General features: G+C 46.1%; 1 protein-coding gene across 2 annotated transcripts in view; it reads right to left on the reverse strand.

Moving 5' to 3' along the window:
- Window positions 1-23,972, reverse strand: part of LOC137413125 (uncharacterized) — a 50,544-nt gene that overhangs the window by 14,102 nt on the left and 12,470 nt on the right. Inside the window, exons 3-10 of one of the 2 annotated variants that reach the window (XM_068098517.2) lie at window positions 11,037-11,148; window positions 10,479-10,614; window positions 8,088-8,223; window positions 7,841-7,969; window positions 7,676-7,746; window positions 7,315-7,411; window positions 7,034-7,176; window positions 1,590-1,736 (exon numbers count right to left, since the gene is read on the reverse strand). In XM_068098517.2, coding sequence (XP_067954618.2) covers window positions 1,590-1,736; window positions 7,034-7,176; window positions 7,315-7,411; window positions 7,676-7,746; window positions 7,841-7,969; window positions 8,088-8,223; window positions 10,479-10,614; window positions 11,037-11,148 — 971 coding nt within the window. The remainder of the gene's footprint in view (window positions 1-1,589; window positions 1,737-7,033; window positions 7,177-7,314; window positions 7,412-7,675; window positions 7,747-7,840; window positions 7,970-8,087; window positions 8,224-10,478; window positions 10,615-11,036; window positions 11,149-23,972) is intronic. The other variant, XM_078776725.1, reaches the window with a different exon arrangement.

Consider the following 23,972-nt stretch of genomic DNA (forward strand, 5'->3'; position numbering starts at 1 on the left):
AGAAAACAAAATGAAGCCTTCAAAGAAAAGAACACCGTCCCTACAGTCAAACATGGAGGAGGTTCAGTGATGTGTTGGGGTTGCTGTGCTGCCTCTGGCACTGGGTGCCTTGAATGTGTGCATGGCATCATGAAATCAGGAGATTACCAAGGTATTTAGGAGTGCAATGTTCAACCCAGTGTCAGAAAGCTGGGTCTCCGTCGAAGGTCATGTGTCTTGCAGCAGGACAATGGCCCCAAACACACTTCAAAAAGCACCCAGGAACGGTTCAAGACAAAATGCAGGACTGTTCTGAAGTGGCCAGCAATGAGTCCAGATCTAAATCCTATTGAACACCTGTGCGGAGATCTGAAAACAGCAGTTGGGAGAAGGCACCCTTCAAATCTGGGAGAACTGGAGCAGTTTGCACAAGAAGAGTGTGACAAACTACCAGTACAGAGGTGTAGGAAGCTCATTCATGGCTATAGGAAGGGCTTGACTGCAGTTATTTTGTCCAAAGGCTTTGCTACCAAATATTAAGTCCAGTGTGTCAATAATTTTGTCAATGCCATTTATTTTGATTTTCTGATTTAAAAGGATATATTAAGTTCTGAATAAAGAACAAAGGTTCTGTAATATTAACAGTGAAATAAAGAATTGTGGAGACCAAATCGTTTTGCCAATTTCAACTTATTTTCAGTGAAAAGTGTGAGTTATTTGAAAAAAGTGCAAGGGTGCCAATATTTTTGGCCACCACTGTATATCGTTTTTAGCCCCATCTCTCAATGGTGAAGAATCATGGAAAAAAATTCCAGGATCCGGATCTTCACCAAATTCAAATAAATTGGTCATTGTGACACACCCAACTCATCCACCACGTTTCCTTCTCATCTGTCCATAACTTTTTGACATCTTGTACTATTCATCGTTTTTGCCCCTATCTATCAACGGTGAAGAATTACTTGAAATATTTGAGTCTATGGATCCAGATCTTCACCAAAATCAATTCGTCAATGTCACACACCCATCCTGTCCAAGTTTCAGCTGAATCCGTCCATACTTTTTTGATATCATGCTCACAGACAAACAGACATACAGGAGTAAAAACACAACCTCCATCCACCTCTGGTGGTGGAGGTAATAACCAAGCTCTCACCACTCAAATATGCCTCTGAAACAGAGTTGTCAGGGCCAGGTTTGATCCTCATAGCAACTACACAGTCTGAATGGTGTTTTGCATGTAGGTTGTTGCATCAAAAAGTGTGCATTCCTTCAGAAGGATGATAATCTGGGTACCATGTGCTAGCAGTGTCTGTTGGTCATGAAATATTTCGGGGTGTCTTTCACGAATAGTCGGTGAAGTATCGCCGGTATTCTGGCCAAATTCCTGCCTAAACTGCGGCACAAGTGGTCTGGTCTTCACAGACATTCCTCGACATAAGGTTCCACTGAGCTCTTGCTATCTCAAGAGTGGTAATTGCTGTGTGGGGTGCAACTCCTACACTACAAAACAATTTGTGCGCTCAGGTGTTTGCAAGTTACATGTCAATGGCCACCTTGGGTTACAAAGGACAACTATAGCATGACACAAGTTTCCCAAGCAAACATACGTTGACAAGACCATTATCTGCAGCCTGCTCCAACAGTTGTTGTGCCACTTGCTCCCGTGGTGGATGTTGACTCAAAATATAAAGGGCCAGATTGTACTGGGCAGCAGAATGTCCTTGCACCGCCGCTCGTGCAAACAGCAAAGCAGCCTGAGGGTTGCGTGGAGAGAACAAAGCAAAACAGTAATCCGAATATGCCTTCCCAGATGCTTCCAAGAACAAAGAGATAAAAAAACAAACCAAGAGATAATGACCAAGAACAGCAAATAAACGATTGAAACCACGGATTGGATGCTTCGAAGTTCACGTCCCTCTTTGTGTTAATCTTTTGTTTCTCTGCTCAACCGTACCCCATCCTCCAACTTTTATGACTTCGTCAATGAGGCTCTTTTTTTGAAACATGGATTCTCTGCTGTCCTCTCACCCGAGTTCTCTTCTACTAATCAGTGAAGACCTCAGTTGTCACCCTGACAATTGGCAAGGAGTCGGTCCTCAAATCACGGTCCATAGTATTGCAGCTAAGGCCTTTGGAGAAAAAACCTATTCACTCTGGATGCTATTCTGACTTATGCTCGACCTCTCGAGGCTGGTGTGCCACAAGGCAACATATATCAGGACCAATATTATTTTTGGTCTGCATAGATGACCTCTCTGCTTCCTTGGAAAATCCTATCAAATTGCTTACAACTCTACCCTGTGCAGTACAGTAAACCACACATCCGAGAATCAAACTACTGTGGCATCACTGTCTGCAGATCTGTAAAAGAAAAGTCACTGGTCAACTAGTTAGAACACATCTTTCAATGCAGGAAAGCCACATGCTTTCACTCTCTCCACAATGATCAGGTTTCAACTCGCTGGTTAATTATGTGGCCAATCCATGGAAGAGGAACCTGATTTGCAAAATGGCATCCAAGGTATGTCGTCCCCTTGGTATTCCCCACAGAGCTTTCCATTCTGAGCCGGGCACAGATCATTAAAGTGTACACAGCCTTCATGAGGAATAAGTAAGTACCCCAGTATATGGGTCGTCACTTTGGGATGTAGCAGCTACTTCCTATCCTACTTCCCTGGAGAGATTTGCATTTACCAGCATTTCTCTCCATAGGAAGCAGATTCTCAGGGTCTCCTTGCCCACCGCAGGCAGGATAGAGGACACCACTTTCTATTGCCTCATTGAAATTGCCCTCTCTTCCCTCCATATAACCCACCACCCTCATCCCCCCCCCCCCCACCCACCGCCCTCATCCCCCCCCCCCCCCCCCACCCACCGCCAGCTTGCATGCATTTTCCCAGAAACTCACAATTTGTTACCTCCCAAAGTCTAAACTGGATTCTCCCCTTCATCCCAAATTTATCTTGCCTGTTTTCCCTGTGTCTGGTGTTTGGTGTTTTATACTGTCCCGTCCACGTTTCAAGAGTGCTGCCCAATGCCACCTTATGGTTTCTCCTCTGCCAAACAACCTACCGCTGTTATTTAACTCCTCTATTAAGTTTCACTTCTGTATTAAAAGAAAAATAGGACTGCGGATCCTGAAGCACACCCGGATCAGGAGCAACCATCACACAAACACCCCGCAAACCCCCTTAGATCCTGATTTTTTTTTTTTTTTTTTTTTATGTCGTGAACAAATTTTGATACATCACAGGTGATGACGGTTGTGGTTAAGTTTTCGTCGAAACTGTGTGTGTGTAGTTTCAGTGAAGTGAACAAATACATATTTTGGGGGGAAATCCCACCATGCACCCCCTTAAACCCCGACTTTTTTAAATACCATGAACAAACGAGTTCCAACATCCAAAATATAATTTTAGCCATGTTTGGTCACATTACCATCAGCAGTTTCGGAGAAGAAGTTGCAAGTGTTTATGAAGAAGAAGAAGAACCACCTTTAGAGGCCATTTTTCCCTGCAAAGCAGGGGTTGGCCTTTTTCGGGCACCATGGTCCACTTTTTGAAGCAATGTTTTCCGGCCGGATGCCCTTCCTGCCACCAACCCTGTTAGTCAACTCTTGCGACACACAGGGACTTACCAGTGAATTGTTGAGAAAGTAGATGGGAGGGTTTTCCAGACGGTCTTTTTGGAGACAGGTGAGAGTGTGAGATTTGTCAGGATTGAAAGACATGTTCCACTTGTTTGACCAGTTTGTGATTTTGTCCAGATCTGCAGAGAGTGAGGAGGCTGCAGACTGCCGATCGGAGGGTTGAGATCAGCAAAGAGATAGAGATGATTTTTCAGAGTCGGACAGATTACATGCACTTTGCTTATATGATGTCTGCATTTATACAATTTGATTATCTAGTGTTAACTGCTCTGGATTACTGGTTTATTGTTGTCATGATCTCATGACATTGCAGACATGTGATGGCATTGCATTTGTTTGCTGTTTTTGCTTTGTTGCTTTTCTTGTGGGAAAGGGAGATGTAATTTTGAATTTGAATTTTTTTGAAAATTTGAAGCATTTGTTTGCTAAATGTAATTTTGTATTACATTCGTTGTTTTGAACCGGAAGCACTTTCTCGTGCTTTGGTTATGATAGGGGGAGTTCCGGGGCACAAGGCGGTCAGGGTGTGCATGATTGACGGTCTGGGTGTGCATGATTGACGGTCTGGGTGTGCATGAGTGGAGGTCTGGGTGTGCATGAGTGGCGGTCGGGTGTGCATGAGTGGAGGTCTGGGTGTGCATGAGTGGAGGTCTGGATGTGCATGAGTGGAGGTCTGGGTGTGCATGATTGACGGTCTGGGTGTGCATGAGTGGATGTCTGGGTGTGCATGAGTGATGGTCTGAGTGTGCATGAGTGGCGGTCTGGGTGTGTGTGAGTGGCGGTCTGGGTGTGCACGAGTGGCGGTCTGGGTGTGCATGAGTGAGGGTCTGGGTGTGCATGAGTGGCGGTCTGGGTGTGCATGAGTGGAGGTCTGGGTGTGCATGAGTGGTGGTCTGGGTGTGCATGAGTGGCGGTCTGGGTGTGCATGAGTGATTGGGTGTGCATGAGTGGAGGTCTGGGTGTGCATGAGTGGTGGTCTGGGTGTGCATGAGTGGTGGCCGGTGTGCATGAGTGGTAGTCTGGGTGTGCATGAGTGACGACATGTCGGCATGATGCTTTGGGTGCTGAAATATGATTGTTCTCTTTGAACATTGCCTCTTGATCAATTCTACATCTTGACCACTTTACACTCGTTATCCAGAATCTTGACCACTTTACACTCGTTATCCAGAATCTTGACCACTTTACACTCGTTATCCAGAGCGTTATCCCAAGCTGAAACAACAAAGGTATCATGAAAGCCACTGTATCGAGTCCACCGTCGCCATCACGTCGGATGACAAGATCTCACGACACACATGCGAAAAAGAACGTGCACGGATCCTGACCGTCGTGGTATGGTCAATTGATAACAAACCAAAATGTTAAACACGTCAGGTGAAGCGGAAGGAAGCAAAACAGGCTTCGGGCCTAGGAGGGAGTGAGACAGCACGAGAGCTGGGTGAGGGAGTACATGATGATGATAAGCAAGCATGGCATGCATCGCCATGCTTGGCACCATATTAAACCATCGACCACGCGCTCACGTGTTTAAAAACAATTGAAATTGTTTACTCATCCTCCAAATGAAGGACGGACAGACGACGCACCATCCCATAAGCTCCCCGGAACTACTTTCCAGGTGAGCTAGAAATGAGGAGTCTCCCGATTACATAATCAGCAATCCCTCCATACAAAAATGTTATCAAGCAAATATGATGTGACATTCTTGACAAAAAATGTAAGCCTGGTGTTGGCTTAGCGGTTAGGGTGCCAGCTTGGGATCCTAGGATCCTGGGTTTGAATCCTGGTCGATCGCTGAATTAACACCAGGGGGATTGACTCAGCCTGTCATCCTTTCGAAGATGGCAAATTGAGTACCAGCTCACTGGTGAATCCCTGTGTGTCGCAAGAGGCAACTAACAGGGTTGGCGGCAGGAAGGGCATCCGGCTATAAAACATTGCTTCGAAAAAGGGACCATGGTGCCCGAAAAAGGCCAACCCCCGCTCTGTGGGGAAAAATGGCCTCGAAAGATGGTTCATTCTTGACAAATGTTCCTTCCCTTCATCCTCTCTCCTCTCTCTTTCCATTCCTCTACTTTCCTTCCCTCCTCTTTTTAACCCATCTTTTTCCCACCAGCCTCCTTTCCCTATGTCACAGGAGGTTCTTTTATTTCAAACCAAAGTGCTATTTCTTTTCCATTGAAATAAATAGATACAACTTACCTCCAACCACCCCTCCCTCCCCACTTATCAGCTGATGAAAAACAAACATCTGCCCCAATCAAACTCAAAACATTGAGTGTCATCCTGGACATTGCCTAAAACATTTGGTCCTATACAATAATTTACAAAGAAAACTAGAAAATATAATTTGACACAAATGCTTGAATGGATATGCCTCTGTTCTCAATTAAAGGTCACATGAAAAATGAAAGGTCACATGACAGAGAATGAGCGAAAAAAAGAGATAATTTCACAAGAGAGAAAACATCAGATGCTTCGAACTTGAGTTATGATCTGCAAAATGATTTTCAAAGGGCACATGACCTTTGACCTATTTAACCCAAAATTAAATCAATTTATCTTTGCATCATGGTCGGTACTTATGCCAAGTTTGATTGAAATCCCTTCAGCGGTTCACAAGTTATTGTGGTAATGAAAGTCTGCGAAAGAAAACATTGGCTGTGGAGGCATAAAAATCGGTGGTCTAAAGCTGAGAACATCCGCTCTGAATCTGGGAGGTTAGCGGTTCAAACCCCGGCCGAGTCGTATCAAATTATTTCTTAATTTTTAAATTGTAGGTTCTGCTTCCTTGCTTGACGCTAAGTATTTAAGAGAATAGAGCACGGACAAACAACACTGGGAAGGCAAAGGCAAACCACCCAGCATAACCCTTGCAAAGAAACTGCTTCGGCAACCCCAATGCTCTAAGTGGAGTACGGAACTACGGTGCAGGTTTTTCATTCTAAATAATCTTCAGTGCACTTTATGCAGCAATAAACCAACTTTCCGACACCCGCAGAGCAGCCTTCGCTTCTGAATTGCATTTAACACAGAGAACGTGGCTGCGTTGACCTCTTCATCAGATGTTGGACTTGCTTTTATTGCCCTTTCAAAAACAGGTTAAATGATGGTTTACATGTGCATTTTAAATTCTACATAATCGACGATTTAACCATTGCTCAGATACCTTCTTTACAAAGCTATCTGCCATGGCCACGTCCTTGGTACAAGATGCCATTATTTTAATTCCCGAAACTTCATTATTTACCGGATGTGTCAGTAAACGACGAGACGGGACACCAGCAATTATTTGATTACCGAGACGTTGTATGGAAAAGGTGACAAGCAGGGTGACAGAACTTTAGGAATGACCCTTGTAATGTGAAGAAAGGAACTAGCCCTTGTGAAATCGCTGACCTTCTGCTCATCTTTGATGACACCTTGTCCAGTTTCATAGCACAGCGCCAAATTGTACTGGGCCTTGGCATACCCATGCTGCGCAGCTTCGGAAAAATGACGAAAGGCCACCTTCGGGTCTCCGGCTTTCATGGTATGTAGACCTAAAAGTGGGAGAGGTCCAGAAAGAGTAAATGTTCATTTTGAGAAGATAAACGTATGATGTTCTTGAATTTGACAAAAAAAAACTAGTAAGATGAGTGGAAGTAAATAAAAACAATCCGTTTTTATAAGTCACCTACCCATGATGTTTAGCACGGTGGGCAAGGAGGAATTGTGTACAGACTGCAAGTTTGCTGCCGCACTGTTTAGGTTTTGCTCCAAAAGCATTTCGAGTTCCTGCAGCAATCAGGAAACACTGAGCGTTATATATCGCTTTGGAGGAACGTGAAGCAGATACGTTCAGTCATCTGGTGATTCCGGAGGCCCAAGATTAACCGATAAAATTCCATCGATGTGAAACTCACGCACTTCGCGTAGAAATAACATGCAACGATTTCAGCATCAATGCACAAGCCACGTTATCTCTGACTTTAGCAAAATCAGACCCATACTTTGCAACGCAAAGTTCACTTTTGGAAGATGCACTTTGTTTTGGCAAACCTCTGTTGACGCGTCTTCTTCTAGCAAATCCTCTGCGGTAAAACCAGAGGTCGAACCTTCCTCGAATTGTTCTTTAAAAGACAAACGACAATGGAAACATCGACATTTTAGAAAATGCAAACAATCAAGGGTTTAAAAAAAAATGCAACTGACTTTTATGTGTACCTGAAACTGATTCGGCCTCAGATATATCTGAGGAGGACTTGTCAGCAACTCGAGGTGGAAGAGATGTCAGGCTGAAGGTGGGTTGGCTTGCGTCTTGTTTCGGCAGAACATGGTGAACACCGATAAGACCTGGAAGCCAAAAGCCAATTCTAAGACTATACAATAGTGAAAGTAAAACTTTTCCATTATTGTTTCTTAATGCAATCTGTGTACAAGTCAGATGGTTTGTAAAGTGTTTCATGTATACCAAGTGCCTGATGTCCCAGCGCGACCTCGGCCACTCTGTAAAGACACGGCACGTTGAGCTGCGCTCTTTCATGGCGCTCAGAAAAGAGAAGGTGGAATCGCCTGGCTCCCTGGAATCCCACGGCCACAATAGCACCCTGCACATACAAAGCAATGACCATGGCCTGGCATCAAGCGCAATCTGAATGATGAAAAATAACAGTGTACTATAAAGCAATGCCAAAGTGATTTGCGTTTTCAAAGCTAATATCCATGTGTTATTTCTGACTTGTAGTTCAATAAATAATGGCTGCATTGCTAATCATTGAAAATTTCTCAACACTCTCTTGCTATTCTTGGCTTGCCCAATGTTCTAAACATCACAAAAACAACAGGAACATATCTGCTCAACGACAATTAATAGGGCTCATTCCAATTTTAACTTTGTAGTACGGTACTTTACATTTGTTGCTCTTGTACGATTGTACGACAACAATTGTTCCTGTGCATTATAAGGATATTCTTCAATGCCATTCCTATCCTGTATCACAGGTAACACCTAGGATGTGTGTATCATAAATAAATAAATGAACATATGTCACCCACAGGGTGAACCGTATCTTGCCAAAATGTGAAAATTCCGTTTTTTCGTCATGACGTCATCAAATGACGTCATAGCGTCAAACTGTTTACAGATCTGGGAAGCACTCATCAAGGGCATTCATATGAGGTATTACTCGATATGGTACCTACGATTTCAAAATTTGACCTTGGGGTCAATAATTTTCGACCTCCAGCGCTAACCATGAAGGTCAAGGCCGATCGCCACCAAAAACTAATCAGCTGAGCGCCGGACCATATACTAGATTCCCATGAAGTTTGGAGACGATCCGATCAAAGTTACTCAAAAAATTAGTGTTTCGTCGACCTCCATGATTGACCACAAAGTGACCTTGACCTTTGACCTTGACCTTCAAAATTTTGTGTGCTGAAGGGTATCTCTATAGGACTCTGATATGCGAAGTTACAGGAGTTTCCAATAATAACTGTGGTCTACAGAGTGATCTAAACGTGAAAAAAAATGATTAACCACAAACAAAAAAACAAACAAAGAACATATGTCACCCACAGGGTGAACCGTATCTTGCCAAAATGTGAAAATTCCGTTTTTTCGTCATGACGTCATCAAATGACGTCATAGCGTCAAACTGTTTACAGATCTGGGAAGCACTCATCAAGGGCATTCATATGAGGTATTACTCGATATGGTACCTACGATTTCAAAATTTGACCTTGGGGTCAATAATTTTCGACCTCCAGCGCTAACCATGAAGGTCAAGGCCGATCGCCACCAAAAACTAATCAGCTGAGCGCCGGACCATATACTAGATTCCCATGAAGTTTGGAGACGATCCGATCAAAGTTACTCAAAAAATTAGTGTTTCGTCGACCTCCATGATTGACCACAAAGTGACCTTGACCTTTGACCTTGACCTTCAAAATTTTGTGTGCTGAAGGGTATCTCTATAGGACTCTGATATGCGAAGTTACAGGAGTTTCCAATAATAACTGTGGTCTACAGAGTGATCTAAACGTGAAAAAAAAAATGATTAACCACAAACAAACATACAAGCTGACTAATACATCTTGCAAAAACTTCGTTTTGGCAAGATAATAATATCCCAATTACATCTCCCACCTATAAATGCCCCCCTCCCACAGCTGCCATGAGAATTGTGTAATTATAAAGAGAACACGTGCCCGACACGAAGGGGATCCACATGGTATTACCCCCACTGGTTTCAGGACATCAAACACAATTAACCCCTTCCCATAATTTATCTCTCCCCTACAGTCACACCCACTTCCCCCCTCCCCCTCAACCCCCGACCATTGAACACCCCATTATCCTTGAAAAATTTGGTTATGATCAATTAACTCCTGATACCAATATCCCCTCCTTTAAGCCTCAAAATCTATTAAAGCTATAATAACTTGATATATTTACTAAAAACCCCACTGGGATCTATACTATCCCAATCAGGTTTGGTGGGGATCACTAAAGCCGTTATAGTGATACCACCCCCTTCTCACCTCCCCATTCCAAATCCCCCCCCCCCCTCCCCCAAGTTGAAAATTTTATAATAAAAGTTGATAACTTCTTACGATAAATCCTCTATGGTGCCCCCATTATGAAGGCCACATTTGGCAGCCCTGCGACCCAAAGGGGTCACGGGAATTGCCAGACTCCAATAAAGAGATCCTCGGGCCCTACCCCACCCTAAAATTAATAGCCCCCCACCCATATTTTACTCCCCAATACGTGTGCTAAATTTGGTTGTGATCACGTAAGCCGTTAGAAAGATCTCCCCCTCCTCCTATCCCCATACACACACACAAACACACAACATACCAGTCCAAAAGCATCCAGAAAGCAGGGTCGTGCATAATAGTAGGCGTTGGTGTTGGATGTGTGATCTTTTCTCTGTTTATTGTGCTTGCCATTCCAGGTGCTGCCACTCAGCTCCCCACAGCTCAAAGACCAAAACCTGGGGTGAAAAGCATATCTTTACGAGTGACATCCAGAAGCACAAATACCACTTTCATTACGTCTGACACTTCAGTGTGCCTTTTGTACACCGTTTATATTTGCCACAAACAATGGCGCCATCGGAAGGCGTGTCAGATTGCAATCCCTGAAAGGAAACATTTTATGAGCAAACGTACTTCCCCTTCTCTCCCACACGTTTTTAACAATGCCGGCACAAAGAGGAAAAGCGCACTCTGAGCAGAGTCCACGGCTCGTTTTAACCCCTCTGTTTTGTTTTCTTCCTGCAAAACTACCTTTGTACTTGTCCTGTGTATATTTCTTAATCACATCGTTCACTCGTCATTTGATTTGCACAATCCGCTCTGTTGTGGACACAATTATGACTCGACTAGCTTGTGCTGATCGACGAGTTTCACTTACCTAGTCACATCGGTAACCCCCTGACAACCGAACTCCTCTACTCCAGCTTTGGCGTCGGCTTGCTGCAAGGTGGGACGTGGTGGGAGGGTGCTGTCATGTGTGTGTCTGAGTCCTGTAATCCACAGACAGAGAACAACAATCACCAATTTGAAGCATTGTTATCACAAACACAAATTGTACTTGTGCGAGGAAGCTCAAGGACCTTTTTTAATCAGAAAAATGTAACTGATTACAAAACTTTACAAGCAAAGTTAAAATCAACTTTGTATGTGTACAATGACAATTACGTAAAAGTGGTCTTTTTCATCCCCACACTTCCCATCTAAGACAAATTTGAAAGATTGCAAAAAGGTTCCACCAAACTGCAAGCAAAATTTGCCCCAATGACAAATTTGGCATTATAAATTTTTCCCCCATTTTTTTTTTTTTTTTTTTTGTATACAGAATCGAGGCTCGTGAAAGAGCTAACATTTATCACACAAACAAATCAAACAGACAAACAAAATATATAAAAAGGGGAGCAGTAGACAAGATGGGGAGAGAAGGGGAAGCACACAAACACAAGATTTGAGAGCAGGGAGAAGTGTGGGAGGGAGAGGGCTTGGTGGGAGGAGGCGTGGGAAGAGGGGGGGTTGGGAGAAGTATAAAACACAAGGACACTGCAAGGACTTCCAGGAAAGAAGTCGGTATTTCAAAAAAGTGGATTTGGGGTGAAATTAGCGGGGGTAGAAAAGATCAAGGTTTTGGATAGGGGGAGATAAGAGATAGTGGTGAACAGTTGTTTTAAAGACCTGGAGGGAGGAGTGGGATGGAAGAGAGTGTGGGAGTTTGTTCCAGAGGTGGGAGAAAAGGGGAATGAAAGAGTGAAGGTGAGCAGAGAGTCTTGATTTTGGCAATGTCACCAGAAGAGGGTTGCTGGAAGATCTTGTGCGACCTGTAGGAATATTTGGGGGACAGAGCACAGACAGAGCTGGGGGAGCAAGGCCGGATAGGTGTTGGCAGAAGACAGAAAGACCACCAATCTGCCTGCGGTGAGTGAGTGAAAGGCCCTCGGAGTTAGCTTTATCGCGGTAGATTCCAATGATGCTGAAAGCTTTGGTTTCAACAGCATGAAGCTGAACTAGGTGTGAGGCAGGAGCACCAGCCCAGAGGGGAGAGCAGTATTCCATCGAGCTGCAGATGAAAACTTTGTATGTGGTGAGGAGCTCAGTTGTGCCAAGGAAGGACTTCGCACGATGGAGGATGCCCAGTCGGCGGCTGGCTTTGGCTTCTGTGAGTTTCCGTGAATCTAATCGTCCTTGTCAGATACCCAACCTCTCCATGAAGTTTCATCCAAATCCGTCCACAACTTTTTGAGATAACCTGCTATGTATCGTTTTTCGCCCTATCTACCAATCTCCCTATCCCACTTAGGAAATGAAATAATTCTGATATCCGAATCCGTATTCAGATATTCACCAAAATCGAATCTATTTGTCCTTGTCGCACACACAACCTCTCCACCAAGTTTCGTCCAAGTCCGTCCACAACATTTTGAGATATCTTGTTCACAAACAAACAAGCAGATGGACACGGGTGAAAACGTAACCTCCGTCCACCTTTGGTGGGGGAGGTAAAAAATACAATATGCTAAACAATGAATTGAAGCAATATTCAATAGAATTCCTATATGTAACATTAACATCAAGAAGGAACTGCCTTTCGAGGCCATTTCCCCCTGCAGAGCAGGGGTTGGCCTTTTTCGGGCACCATGGTCCCCTTTTTGAAGCAATGTTTTAAGGCCGGATGCCCTTCCTGCTGGCAACCCTGTTAGTCACCTCTTGCGACACACAGGGAATCACCAGTGAGCTGGTACTCAATTTGCCGACTTCGAAAGGATGACAGACTGAGTCCATCCCCCTTGTGTTAATCCAGCGATCGACCGGGATTCAAACCCAGGATCCTAGGATCCCAAGCCAGCACCCTAACCGCTAAGCCAAAAATAGTTCTCATGAGTCATTCAGAAGTGTGACAAGGTAAGGCACAGAGCTTCTGTGACATCTTTCAATTCTGCATCTGATCTCCCTGTACCTGTCGCTATGACGTAGTTGCCATTGCTCAGACTGCTTTGGTGGCAGCCATTGTGGGAATCTGTTGAAGTCGTCGCAAATTTGGAACATAGTTCAATGCGTCGATGACTCAAAGTCTGTCGGGGAAGCACCTGAAGAGCATTGTCATACAATTCCTGCTGGTAGACAATTATCCTCAAAGCGCGGTTTTTATTTCATTCAAGCGTATATTACTGACGGATGGTCAGAGCGGAATGCCATCCATTTGAGATCCTTTCTCTATCATTACGCCAAGAAGTTTCATGCTGTCGCAGTCCTGGAGCTGCGTGCCGTCGATTTCCACTGGACCTTGGGCAGGTAGATTGTGCACAAAACAGACACTCATGAGTTGGCACTTCGCTGGATTCAGTTGCATATTTGACTGCTGGCACCATTCCTGAAGCGATTCCATGTCCGGAATGACACTGAGTGATGTGACACGGTGACTCTCAGCGACTCGGAAGATCATCATTACGAAGCGCGAGGAGGATCAGAGGTCCCAATTGAGTCCCTTGTGGAACTCCTGCTACGGTGGCGAGTGTTCCAGCCAAGTGACCTTTAGAACGCACCTGTTGGCTTCGTCCTGACAGAAAGCTACACGTCCAAGGGATCAAATGTGGTCTTGCTCCATCTTCATACAGCTTCCTAATGGCAATATTATGCTCGATAAGGTTAATGGTCTTATTCACAGAAATGAATGACACAGAAAAATCTGTGAATACAAGAGTCGACACCATTCTTACATTTGAAGATAATTAAAAAGATCGACTAAGTATTGGTCAATTGGCGTCAGGAAGGGCATCCGGCCATAAACATTGCCTCAAAAAGGGAACCATGACAATTACAATTACATATGGGCGGGGTACAGCCCGAAGTACCCCGTGGGGGACCCCACTCCCTCTCTTCAAAAATCAAGGTGGGGAACCCATCGAAGCAAGGGTGGAAATCACTCCATTTATGACGACGAAACGTCTGATGCCCCACGTGGAGATCCGTTTCTGAGGTTTGGGACATGGAATGTCGGGACAATGACAGGGAGACCAGGAGAAGTGGTGGAAGTATTGGTCAGAAGACGAGTTGTGTGCAGGAGATGTGTGTGCAGGAGATGAGATGGAAGGGAAGTGGTGTGAGAATGGTGAAGGGTAAGCAGGGACAGAAATACAAGTTTGTGTGGCAAGGGTGCCCAGAAAGCGTGCATGGTGTTGGTGTCCTGTTCTCTGAGGAGTTTGTAGACAGTGTGGTGAGTGTGACTAGAGTGAGTGAAAGGTTGATGATGGTGAAAATGATGATTGGAAAGCTCTTGGTGAACGTCATCTCGGGATATGCTCCACAGGTCGGTCGGAGCGATGAAGAGAAGGACAAGTTCTGGTGTGCAATAGAGAAGCTGATGGAAACGTGAAAGATGAGGAAGTTGTTGTAGTAGGAGGAGACCTAAATGGACATGTGGGAAGGAGTATAGAGGGTTTTGAGGGAGTCCATGGGGGTTATGGATATGGTGCGAGGAATGGAGAAGGTGAAAGGATTTTGGAGTTTGCTGATGGAGCTGCTTTGTTGATTTGTAATACTCAGTTCCAGAAAGCGGATAATAACGTTGTTACATACACGTCAGGTGGGTTGACGACAACCGTTGACTACTTGATGGTGCGTAGGCGAGATAGGGGGCACCTCCGGGACACAAAGGTGATCCCGGGGGAGGAGGCTGTTTCACAGCACCACTTGGTTGTCTGCAACATAAGGGTGAAAGAAGCGAGGAGAGCTTGGCGGGTGAAGTAGCAACCGAGAATGAAGGTGTGGAGGTTAAAATAGGTGACAGTGAGGGAGGCATGAAAAGAGAGGCTGAGGTGGTGGAGGGTGATGTGGTTGAGCTTGAAAGTGGTTGGATGTCAATGAAAGATAGTCTGTTGGGAGTGCTTGGTGAGGTATGTGGATGGACAAAAGGACCACCGAGGCACTCGGAAACATGGTGGTGGGATGATGAAGTTGGAAAGAAGATTGACGAGAAGAGGAAGAAGTTCAAGGAGTGGCAGAAGGTGAAGGGTGTGGTGGTAGAAGAGGCAGAGCATGAAAGCTATAAGGCAGCCAAGAAGGCTGCAAAGAAAGAGGTAGCAAAGGCGCAGGAGGCATGTAGGAAAATGTTCGGAGAATGCTTGGATTCGGAAGAGGGTCAGACAGCGGTATTCAGGATTGCAAAGCAGATAGCGAAAGAGAGGTGTGATGTGATGGGGGTGAGTTGCTTGGAGGATGAAGTGGGACAAATCGTTATGGACCCAGATGGAATTAAAGGAAGATGGAAGAGATATATGGAAATGCTGTTGAATGCAGAGAATGAATGGGATGGCAACATAAGAGAGTAACCCAGTTTTAGGACCGGCAGAGAAGATAAATGAGAAGTAAGTTGAGGAAGCGATAAAAGCAATGAAGAGTAGAAAAGCGGGAGGGCCGACGGGAGTTGTGGGAGATATGCTGAAGGCAGCGGGAAGTTGGGGTGTGAAGAGAATGACAGAGATCTGCAATCTGGTGGTGAAAGAAGGCCGCATTCCAGTGGATTGGGAACTGAATACCCCCGTCCCTCTATACAAGGGGAAAGGTGACCCTCTGGAGTGTGGCTCGTATAAAGCGAAACAGTTGTTAGAGCATGGGATGAAGGTATTGGAAAGGGTGTTGGAGAAGAGGATAAGGAAGAAATTGAAGATCGACGAAATGCAGTTTGGATTTATGCCAGGAAGAGGAACGACAGATGCGCTTTTTATTGTAAGGCAGTTGTAGGAGAAGTACATGGAGAAGAGGAAGAAGTTGTTTCTTGGGTTTGTTGATCTGGAGAAAGCATTCGATAGGGTTAATTAATGGGCATTTCCTCACTAGTGTCTATGGTGCGGTGCCAAAAGAGACAAAGCATAAATCACATAGGGTAAGACATACAAGGGATAATTTATCCTTATGCCCAAAGCTAGTTAACATGCCCCGCCCCCTCGTGACGGGGACAGATATACACTTATCCGACATTCGGCTAAACAGAACTTATTACATGGTGATGGTTCTTACCCGACATCTGGAGCATGTTAATTTATACAAATCTACCTGACTCTACATATCACTGCCTACCCCACAGACATAACAGTATGTATGTGTGCATGTATGTGTGTATGTATGTATATATGTATGTATGTATGTATATATATATATATGTATGTGTGTATGTATGTATAGACATATACAGTATATATATATACACATAATTATGGACAGTTTTGTGATCTTTTTTTATATATATAACTGAGAAAATTTGTTAAGGGTCTTTTGAAACCATTGTTGGTCGAAAGCTTGTCGAAAATTAAAGATCGACGTCCTGATGTGTGTGTATGTATGTATGTATATATATGTGTATGCATGTGTGTATGTATCTGTGTGTATGTATGTATGTATGTATGTATGTATGTATGTATGTATATATATATGTATGTATGTATGTATGTATGTATGTATGTATATATATATATATATATATATATATATATATATATATATATATATATATATATATATATATATGTATGTATGTGTATGTATATATATATATATATATATATATATATATATATATATATATATATATATATATATATATATATATATATATATATATATGTATGTATGTGTATGTATATATATATATATATATATATATATATATATATATATATATATATATATATATATATATATATATATATATATATATATATATATATATATATTGTTGCGGATATGAGGACTGTATTTTTTTATTGTGTGCTTTATTATTATTATTGTTTATTCTGCGCCTCCTGCCTCCGGAGTTGTGTAAAGGTCAAAGGGCGTCCCATAATTAGTCCAAAGGCATACACGTCAGCCAATCATAGAATACCCCTGTTCAATAGTTATATCTTATTATGTGTTTTAGGGTAAGGCTGTGTCTCCCATTAATTGAAATACTCCATTGCACCAGTGAAAGAGATAGATTCCCTTCATTCCCATTCCCAAAACCTCCATTTCCCCCTTTCGTCGATTGTCAATTACCTCCCCTCCAATTGCCGCCATTGACCACGAGGCAGGGTCGGAGAAGAAAGGCGTGTCTCCACCTCGTCATAGAGGGGAGGAGTGAGCCAGCCCCACTCGACCAACCAGGAGCCAGGGGTTTGGCTTGAGAGGGCGGAGAGAGAACGTTTGGGGGAGGTTCGAAAAGGTTGAGGGGCGGGGCCTATATAACCCGCCAGCAGGGCGTTCCCAAGGCAGACGAGAGAGAGTCCAAGCAGTTGAGACAAGGAAGGAGAGACATGAGATGGGCTGAGAAAGGAGAGGAGCTTTTAAGAGAGTCGCAAAAAGGTCCAAGGCAGATGAGCTGAGAAGAGAGAGGGTCCAGGAAAGAGCTGAGTTGTGAGGTCCAACAAGCAGAGATCATCCAAGGAAGCACCAAGCCTGCTATTCGTCACCTTGCTCGCGAGCGGCAGCGTCTACAGTAGCAGCAGCAACAACGCTCGCCAGCCGCTTAGGGGCCTGGACGGCAGTTCGGAGCAGGGCCGCGAAGGAACGGCGGCTGCCCAACGTGCGGATCGTGCTGCCGGACCCAGTGGACTTTCCTCTCCTTCCAGCCAATTCCTGTCATCATTCCCCGTGTGAGTCGTCTTTGTTTGTTCTGTCCTGGGTAGGTAATTAAGCTATAAGCTAATTGAGTACCAGTTCACTGGTAATTCCCTGTTTGTCGTTAAAGGCGGCAAAAAGGGTTGGCGTCAGGAAGGGCATCCGGCCGTAAAACATTGCTTCAAAAAGGGGACCAAAAAACAACAACCACGATTCCCGAAAAAGGCCAACCCCTGCTTGCGGGGAAAAATGGCCTCTAAAGGTGGTATATATATTTATATATATAAGCTAAAGATTTCACTGTGTCACCTGCGTCTCATGTACCTGTAAATAAACGTGACTGCTTTCTTCTTGCTTATATGTGTAAATAATAAACCCAGTTACTCTTCTGTACGTCTTCTTCCTCTTTGCATTCGGTCGCTTTAGAGTTTTCCATATTGAGCAGCTGCGGTGCGATACGGCCAACGTTTGGGGTTGAATCGGGTTAGTCGGGGAATAACTGTTCGGTCGCGGAGCCTCCGCTCGGCAAATATAACATCTTTAACCGCGTACTGTAACAATTGGTGTCGGGGAGTGGGATACGAGGCCCGAAGCGCGCTTAACGCGCTCAAAATTACAAGCAGCTGGAAATTTGTTTTGTGTTGTAAAGCAAAACCCGAATTTTGAAATCGCGCCATGGCTGGTCAAGGCGATCGGATGCCGGTGGGTGAGCTAGAGGAGGGGTTAGGAGTAACCCAGGATCAGAGGGACGAAGTAGAGGAGAACATTGGCAATGTGGTTGAGGGAGTATCAGACGCACAAAATGGCGTCCTCGCGCACGTGGGTGTAGCGGCACCAAATCTTGCCGCGCCCGCGACCATAGCAGCGCCACCGGTAGATTGGAATCTTTTTATGATCCAAATGAAGGCCCTTATGGACAAGAATAGTGAGCAAATAAGGGACGAAGCGAGGGCTCAGAGTGAGCGGTTGGGAAACCAAATTGTGTGATTAAGGGCTGATAGTGAGCGATTGGGGGGCGAAATGGGGGCAATGAGGGGCGAAATGGGGGGCAAAATGGGAGAAATGGGGGAACGGCTAGAAGCTAAATTTGAGAGGCTAGGAAGCAAAATGGAACGAATCGGCAAAATTGCGAACAGAATGGGTGACCGCATGCAAAAATGTGGGGAGACCATGGATCGCATGGTGGGCGAAAGGGTCCCAGGGGTGCACGAGGAGGTAACGCGGGTCGAGAAGCGCCGGTTGAGCGAAGCGGAGGAAAGCACGGGTACAATGACGGGGGTAGAAATCGCGACACGGGGTTTGGAAAAGCCGGCGACCGATGAGGTAGAGGGAATTTTATTAAAGCCAACGGTCGTCGAGGGGAACAAAGACAAAGCAGTGCTGGGAATTAAAATTGAAGAGATGACGGAGGTAGCCCGGGAATTGCAGGGAGAAATGGAAAATGTGCAAAGTCCCTGCTCACATCACGATGCTGTGCTTAACCCGAATGGAAGTTTGCAGGTTTTGGTGCAGGGAGGAAGAAGAACCCCGAAGGTGAGACGTGCTGTGTATTGTGCGGGGAGATTTTGTAAAAGGATGTTTAGCGACAAAAGAATTGTCGCGCGATTGGGATCGATATGGCACCCGGGCGTTGGTGAAGGGTCCCGTGTGAGTGGAAATGGCACGCGTGGGAGGAAAAAGTGTGCGTCGGCGAGTGGGTGTGTTATAAAGTGTGGGAGTGAAACCGAGTGCGAGCGAGAATGCACGTCGGGGTGTACGGAGTGTACGTGCGAGGGTGAGAGTGACACGAGGAGTGAGTTGGTGGTGGAGCGGATGCGAGAATGCACGCTTGGAATGGTTGAGGGTGTGCGAGGAAGCACACCTGAGTTGGTCATGGCGCGAGTGTGGGAGAGCCCATCTGAGCGCGTTAGTGGGTGGATGCCAGAGTGCACGCCCATGGTGAGTGTTACGGAGGACGTAACGGTTGAGAGGTGTGGACCGAGGTGTGCGCAAGAGTGTGCGCGAGAGGTGTGGTGTGTAACAGGGAGAGCGTTGGTGGAATGTACGGACGGCGTTGGAACGCCGGGTTTTGTGAGGGTAAAAGGGGTAGCGTATGCGTGTGAGCATGCAGGTGAAGCATCGACGGTAACCGGGTTAGCGGTTCGGGCGACGGATAGCCGATGCGAGCACTCGGGGTGCGGTGTGCTTTGTTGGGTGCGAGGCCCGGCGCGGATCGATGCTGCGTCGCTTCTCTTTGAAGCGTCGTTGCCGATTCGGGCTTGGCCCCGCCCCGCACGGTCGAGTCCGGGCTTTTATCGGGCGAGGCGACCGGTCCGGTTCAAGGGCGAGTGGGAGGAAGCGGAACGGTGCCCCCCTCGTGGGGACGGGGTTCCGACCGGGGGAGATTGAGCCATCGGGCCCGGGACCGCAAGATGCCGCGCCGAGATGGTGCGTGGAATCTCGGCCCGACCAAACCACCTCCCTTGAACCGAAAGCCGGACGGATTCAACCTGCAGGCAACCAAACCACCCGAATTCATTGCTCAGCTTTGCGAAGCCGAGTTTAATGATGTCATGACGCACCGAGGCTAGGATATAGCGGACTGTGATGATGGTGATGGTGATAGTGATTTGATACGAAATTTAGAATAGTGGGTAGAATTGGCAGGAATTGGAAATTTTTGATTGGTTGGAATTTGGTAAGCAAAATTTATAGTAAGAGATGCCCCATGTGATGGGATGGCAACTCTGTCATCCCTCACAGAGGGGGGCAAAGTAGCACTAGTGTTATGGGGTTGATGGCAGTGAAAACTAGCCCGGGAGGGTGAGGATATATCGTGTGTAGGGATCTAGCAAAGATGACATTAGGTAACGTTAAGATTAGTTAGTGACAGAATACCTGTAGTGGGGACGCAGGTAGATTAGTGTGGATGATAATGACGTGGTATGTGCTTAGTTTAAAGGGAAGACGGGGAGCACTAAGTTAGCAGGGCAACAGGTAGTTCAGATGATGCCGTGTGAGTGTTGGAGGTGTATTCAAGTGTATTGAGCAGTGTGTGAGGAACAGGTGTGATTGAACAGGTGTGATTGCACAGGTGTGCAACTGAACAGGTGTATGGAGCAGTGTATGAGGGAGTAGTGGTGATGTGTGTTGTGTTGACCAACTGGTCCAGGAAGAGGAGGAGGGTGCAGGTGGCACCAGGTGTGAGTGCACAGGTGTGCAACAACAGGTATGAGGAACAGGTGTATGGAATAAATGGTAGTGTGGAGTATATGGAGTATTGGAATGGATGGTTGTGGAGTGAGTATGGTGGAAGTTGTGGAGTGGAGTGGATGGTGCGAAGGTGTGAATGGGGGAAGAGTGGACCCCCATCACGAATACCCGGGGCGGGTAGTGTAAGTGTTAGGTAGAGGGTATAGGTAAATTGTGGTTGGATATTGGCATCTGTGGTGCGGGTGGAAGAATGATGTTTGGATGGGTGCATTAGTGTTGTGGAAATGGTTGGGCGTGTAGCCTGTTAGTGTGTGTAGTTGGTTTGGGCACTCCACCACTGTGAGGATGTCGGCCAGGTGAGGCCGCAGGTGGGCTCTGGGAGCCGGTAGTTGTTGTGGATGGGGCCTGAGGATCCGGAGGACGGACCCGGGTAGCCCAGTGCCAGAGGGCACCAAGGGGTGACAGAGCCAGGAGGGGCCTTCCCCAGTTAGTTAGGTTAGGGTGAGGAGCTAGGTAAGCTCGGGTGGCAACTACAGTGGTGGAGGTGTGCAGGTGGGTAGACCTGCTGGGAGAGCTACACGTCACAGCCCAGAAATTGTGCAAGGGCACCGGGAGATGAATCGGGGGAGTGAGACCCCAAATTGAGCAGCACCACAGTTTGGTCAATGGGAATTGGTTTTTAGAACCCATAGTGTAAGTTGGCCAATGAATTGGCAGGGAGAGACCCCGGGTAGTGTAACATGTATTAATGTCATTTAGAGGATAGTTAGGATGAAGTCTCCTCGCACCATCTGCATCCACTCACCTGAGGTGACAGGTACTCCACACCATGCCAGGTTGTTTGATTATTTTATGATGCAAATGTTTTGGATTGTGAGACGCATCATGACGTGGGTGTGACATTGTGCTTGATGTTCCATCTCTTCCTCCTTATGAGGATTGATGATGAATTGGGTGATGGCAAATTTTGAAGTAGCGGGATTGTGGAGACGAATTTGGTATAAGGGAAATATGGGGAAGACGTGACGGTAGCGACGAATTTGTAAAGGTGTAGATTTTGTACATATGGGGTAAGGGCAAGGGTAGTGTAGGTGACAGGGGGGGTGACGTACGGTAGGGACGAGCTTTCTCACTTCGCCCTCCGTACGCATTTCGCCTTGCATTGCCTTATTGATGTGTACCCTTGTGACCTTACCCCTCGCTCATTTGTCTTCCCCCTTTTGTCTCCCACATGACCTGTGCGCCATTGGGCGCCGAGGGGAGCGTGCGTGAGTCGGCCATTGTGCGCCCGAAATTCCCAGAACCAGCTGTCTGCATCGATGCACCACATTATGGACCACATGTCTGTGGCCGAGCACCACTTATGGACCCCATGGGTTGGGGCATGGCCCCTCTGCTGGAACCGGCCATGAGGGCCCGAAATCTTGCTGGCGGACCTTGGCCACAGGGCACCGATGCCCCACAGGTGAACCACACGTAGTCGGCCCTGTGGGCCATAAATAAAATAAATAAAATGGACATGTTTGGGCAAGCTTTATTGCAAATAGGCCGCCAGTAAGAAAATGAAAGAAAGACAACAACTGGAAGAAATAGTAATAGCCAGCAGAGGGAGCCGAAGAGCAAGAGATCACCTGCAGGGTTAGGGGTTGTTTGGTTATTTTTATTATTGAACATTGATGAACAGTGATGACTGCACCGATTGGTGCTTGGGGGTGTATTGGTGCGTTTTTGGGTGCTTTCATGGTGCGTCGATGCAGAGCACACTGTCTCCCCCCCCCCCCAGAAAGAACAATCACAGGTCCTGGGTTGAGTTTTGTAAATAAAATAGCGTCAATTGTAAATAATGCTCCCCACCGTCAGTGTGTAGTTTGAAGACCATTCCGCAATTCGGTTAACTGTGGGCGTAAGTCTGTTAGGCAGGGTGCAATGGAGCAGCGGGACACATTTATTTATGTTTTAAAACTGTCGCACTCAGGGTCAGGTTAAAAGTAGAGGGAACTACACCTACGTGTCACACTAAATAAAAGTTGTAGGCCCGGGTAGTGCCTAAGAGGAGGAGGGTGCAGTGTTGCGGATATGAGGACTGTATTTTTTTTATTGTGTGCTTTATTATTATTATTGTTTATTCTGCGCCTCCTGCCTCCGGAGTTGTGTAAAGGTCAAAGGGCGTCCCATAATTAGTCCAAAAGCATACACGTCAGCCAATCATAGAATACCCCTGTTCAATAGTTATATCTTATTATGTGTTTTAGGGTAAGGCTGTGTCTCCCATTAATTGAAATACTCCATTGCACCAGTGAAAGAGATAGATTCCCTTCATTCCCATTCCCAAAACCTCCATTTCCCCCTTTCGTCGATTGGCAATTACCTCCCCTCCAATTGCCGCCATTGACCACGAGGCAGGGTCGGAGAAGAAAGGCGTGTCTCCACCTCGTCATAGAGGGGAGGAGTGAGCCAGCCCCACTCGACCAACCAGGAGCCAGGGGTTTGGCTTGAGAGGGCGGAGAGAGAACGTTTGGGGGAGGTTCGAAAAGGTTGAGGGGCGGGGCCTATATAACCCGCCGGCGGGGCGTTCCCAAGGCAGACGAGAGAGAGTCCAAGCAGTTGAGACAAGGAAGGAGAGACATGAGATGGGCTGAGAAAGGAGAGGAGCTTTTAAGAGAGTCGCAAAAAGGTCCAAGGCAGATGAGCTGAGAAGAGAGAGGGTCCAAGAAAGAACTGAGTTGTGAGGTCCAACAAGCAGAGATCATCCAAGTAAGCACCAAGCCTGCTATTCGTCACCTTGCTCGCGAGCGGCAGCGTCTACAGCAGCAGCAGCAGCAACAACGCTCGCCAGCCGCTTAGGGGCCTGGACGGCAGTTCGGAGCAGGGCCGCGAAGGAACGGCGGCTGCCCAACGTGCGGATCGTGCTGCCGGACCCAGTGGACTTTCCTCTCCTTCCAGCCAATTCCTGTCATCATTCCCCGTGTGAGTCGTCTTTGTTTGTTCTGTCCTGGGTAGGTAATTAAGCTTGTATAAGCTAAAGATTTCACTGTGTCAC

The sequence above is a fragment of the Myxine glutinosa genome, chromosome 4, assembly GCF_964187855.1.
Source record: "Myxine glutinosa chromosome 4, kmMyxGlut1.1, whole genome shotgun sequence".
NCBI lineage: Eukaryota > Metazoa > Chordata > Myxini > Myxiniformes > Myxinidae > Myxine > Myxine glutinosa.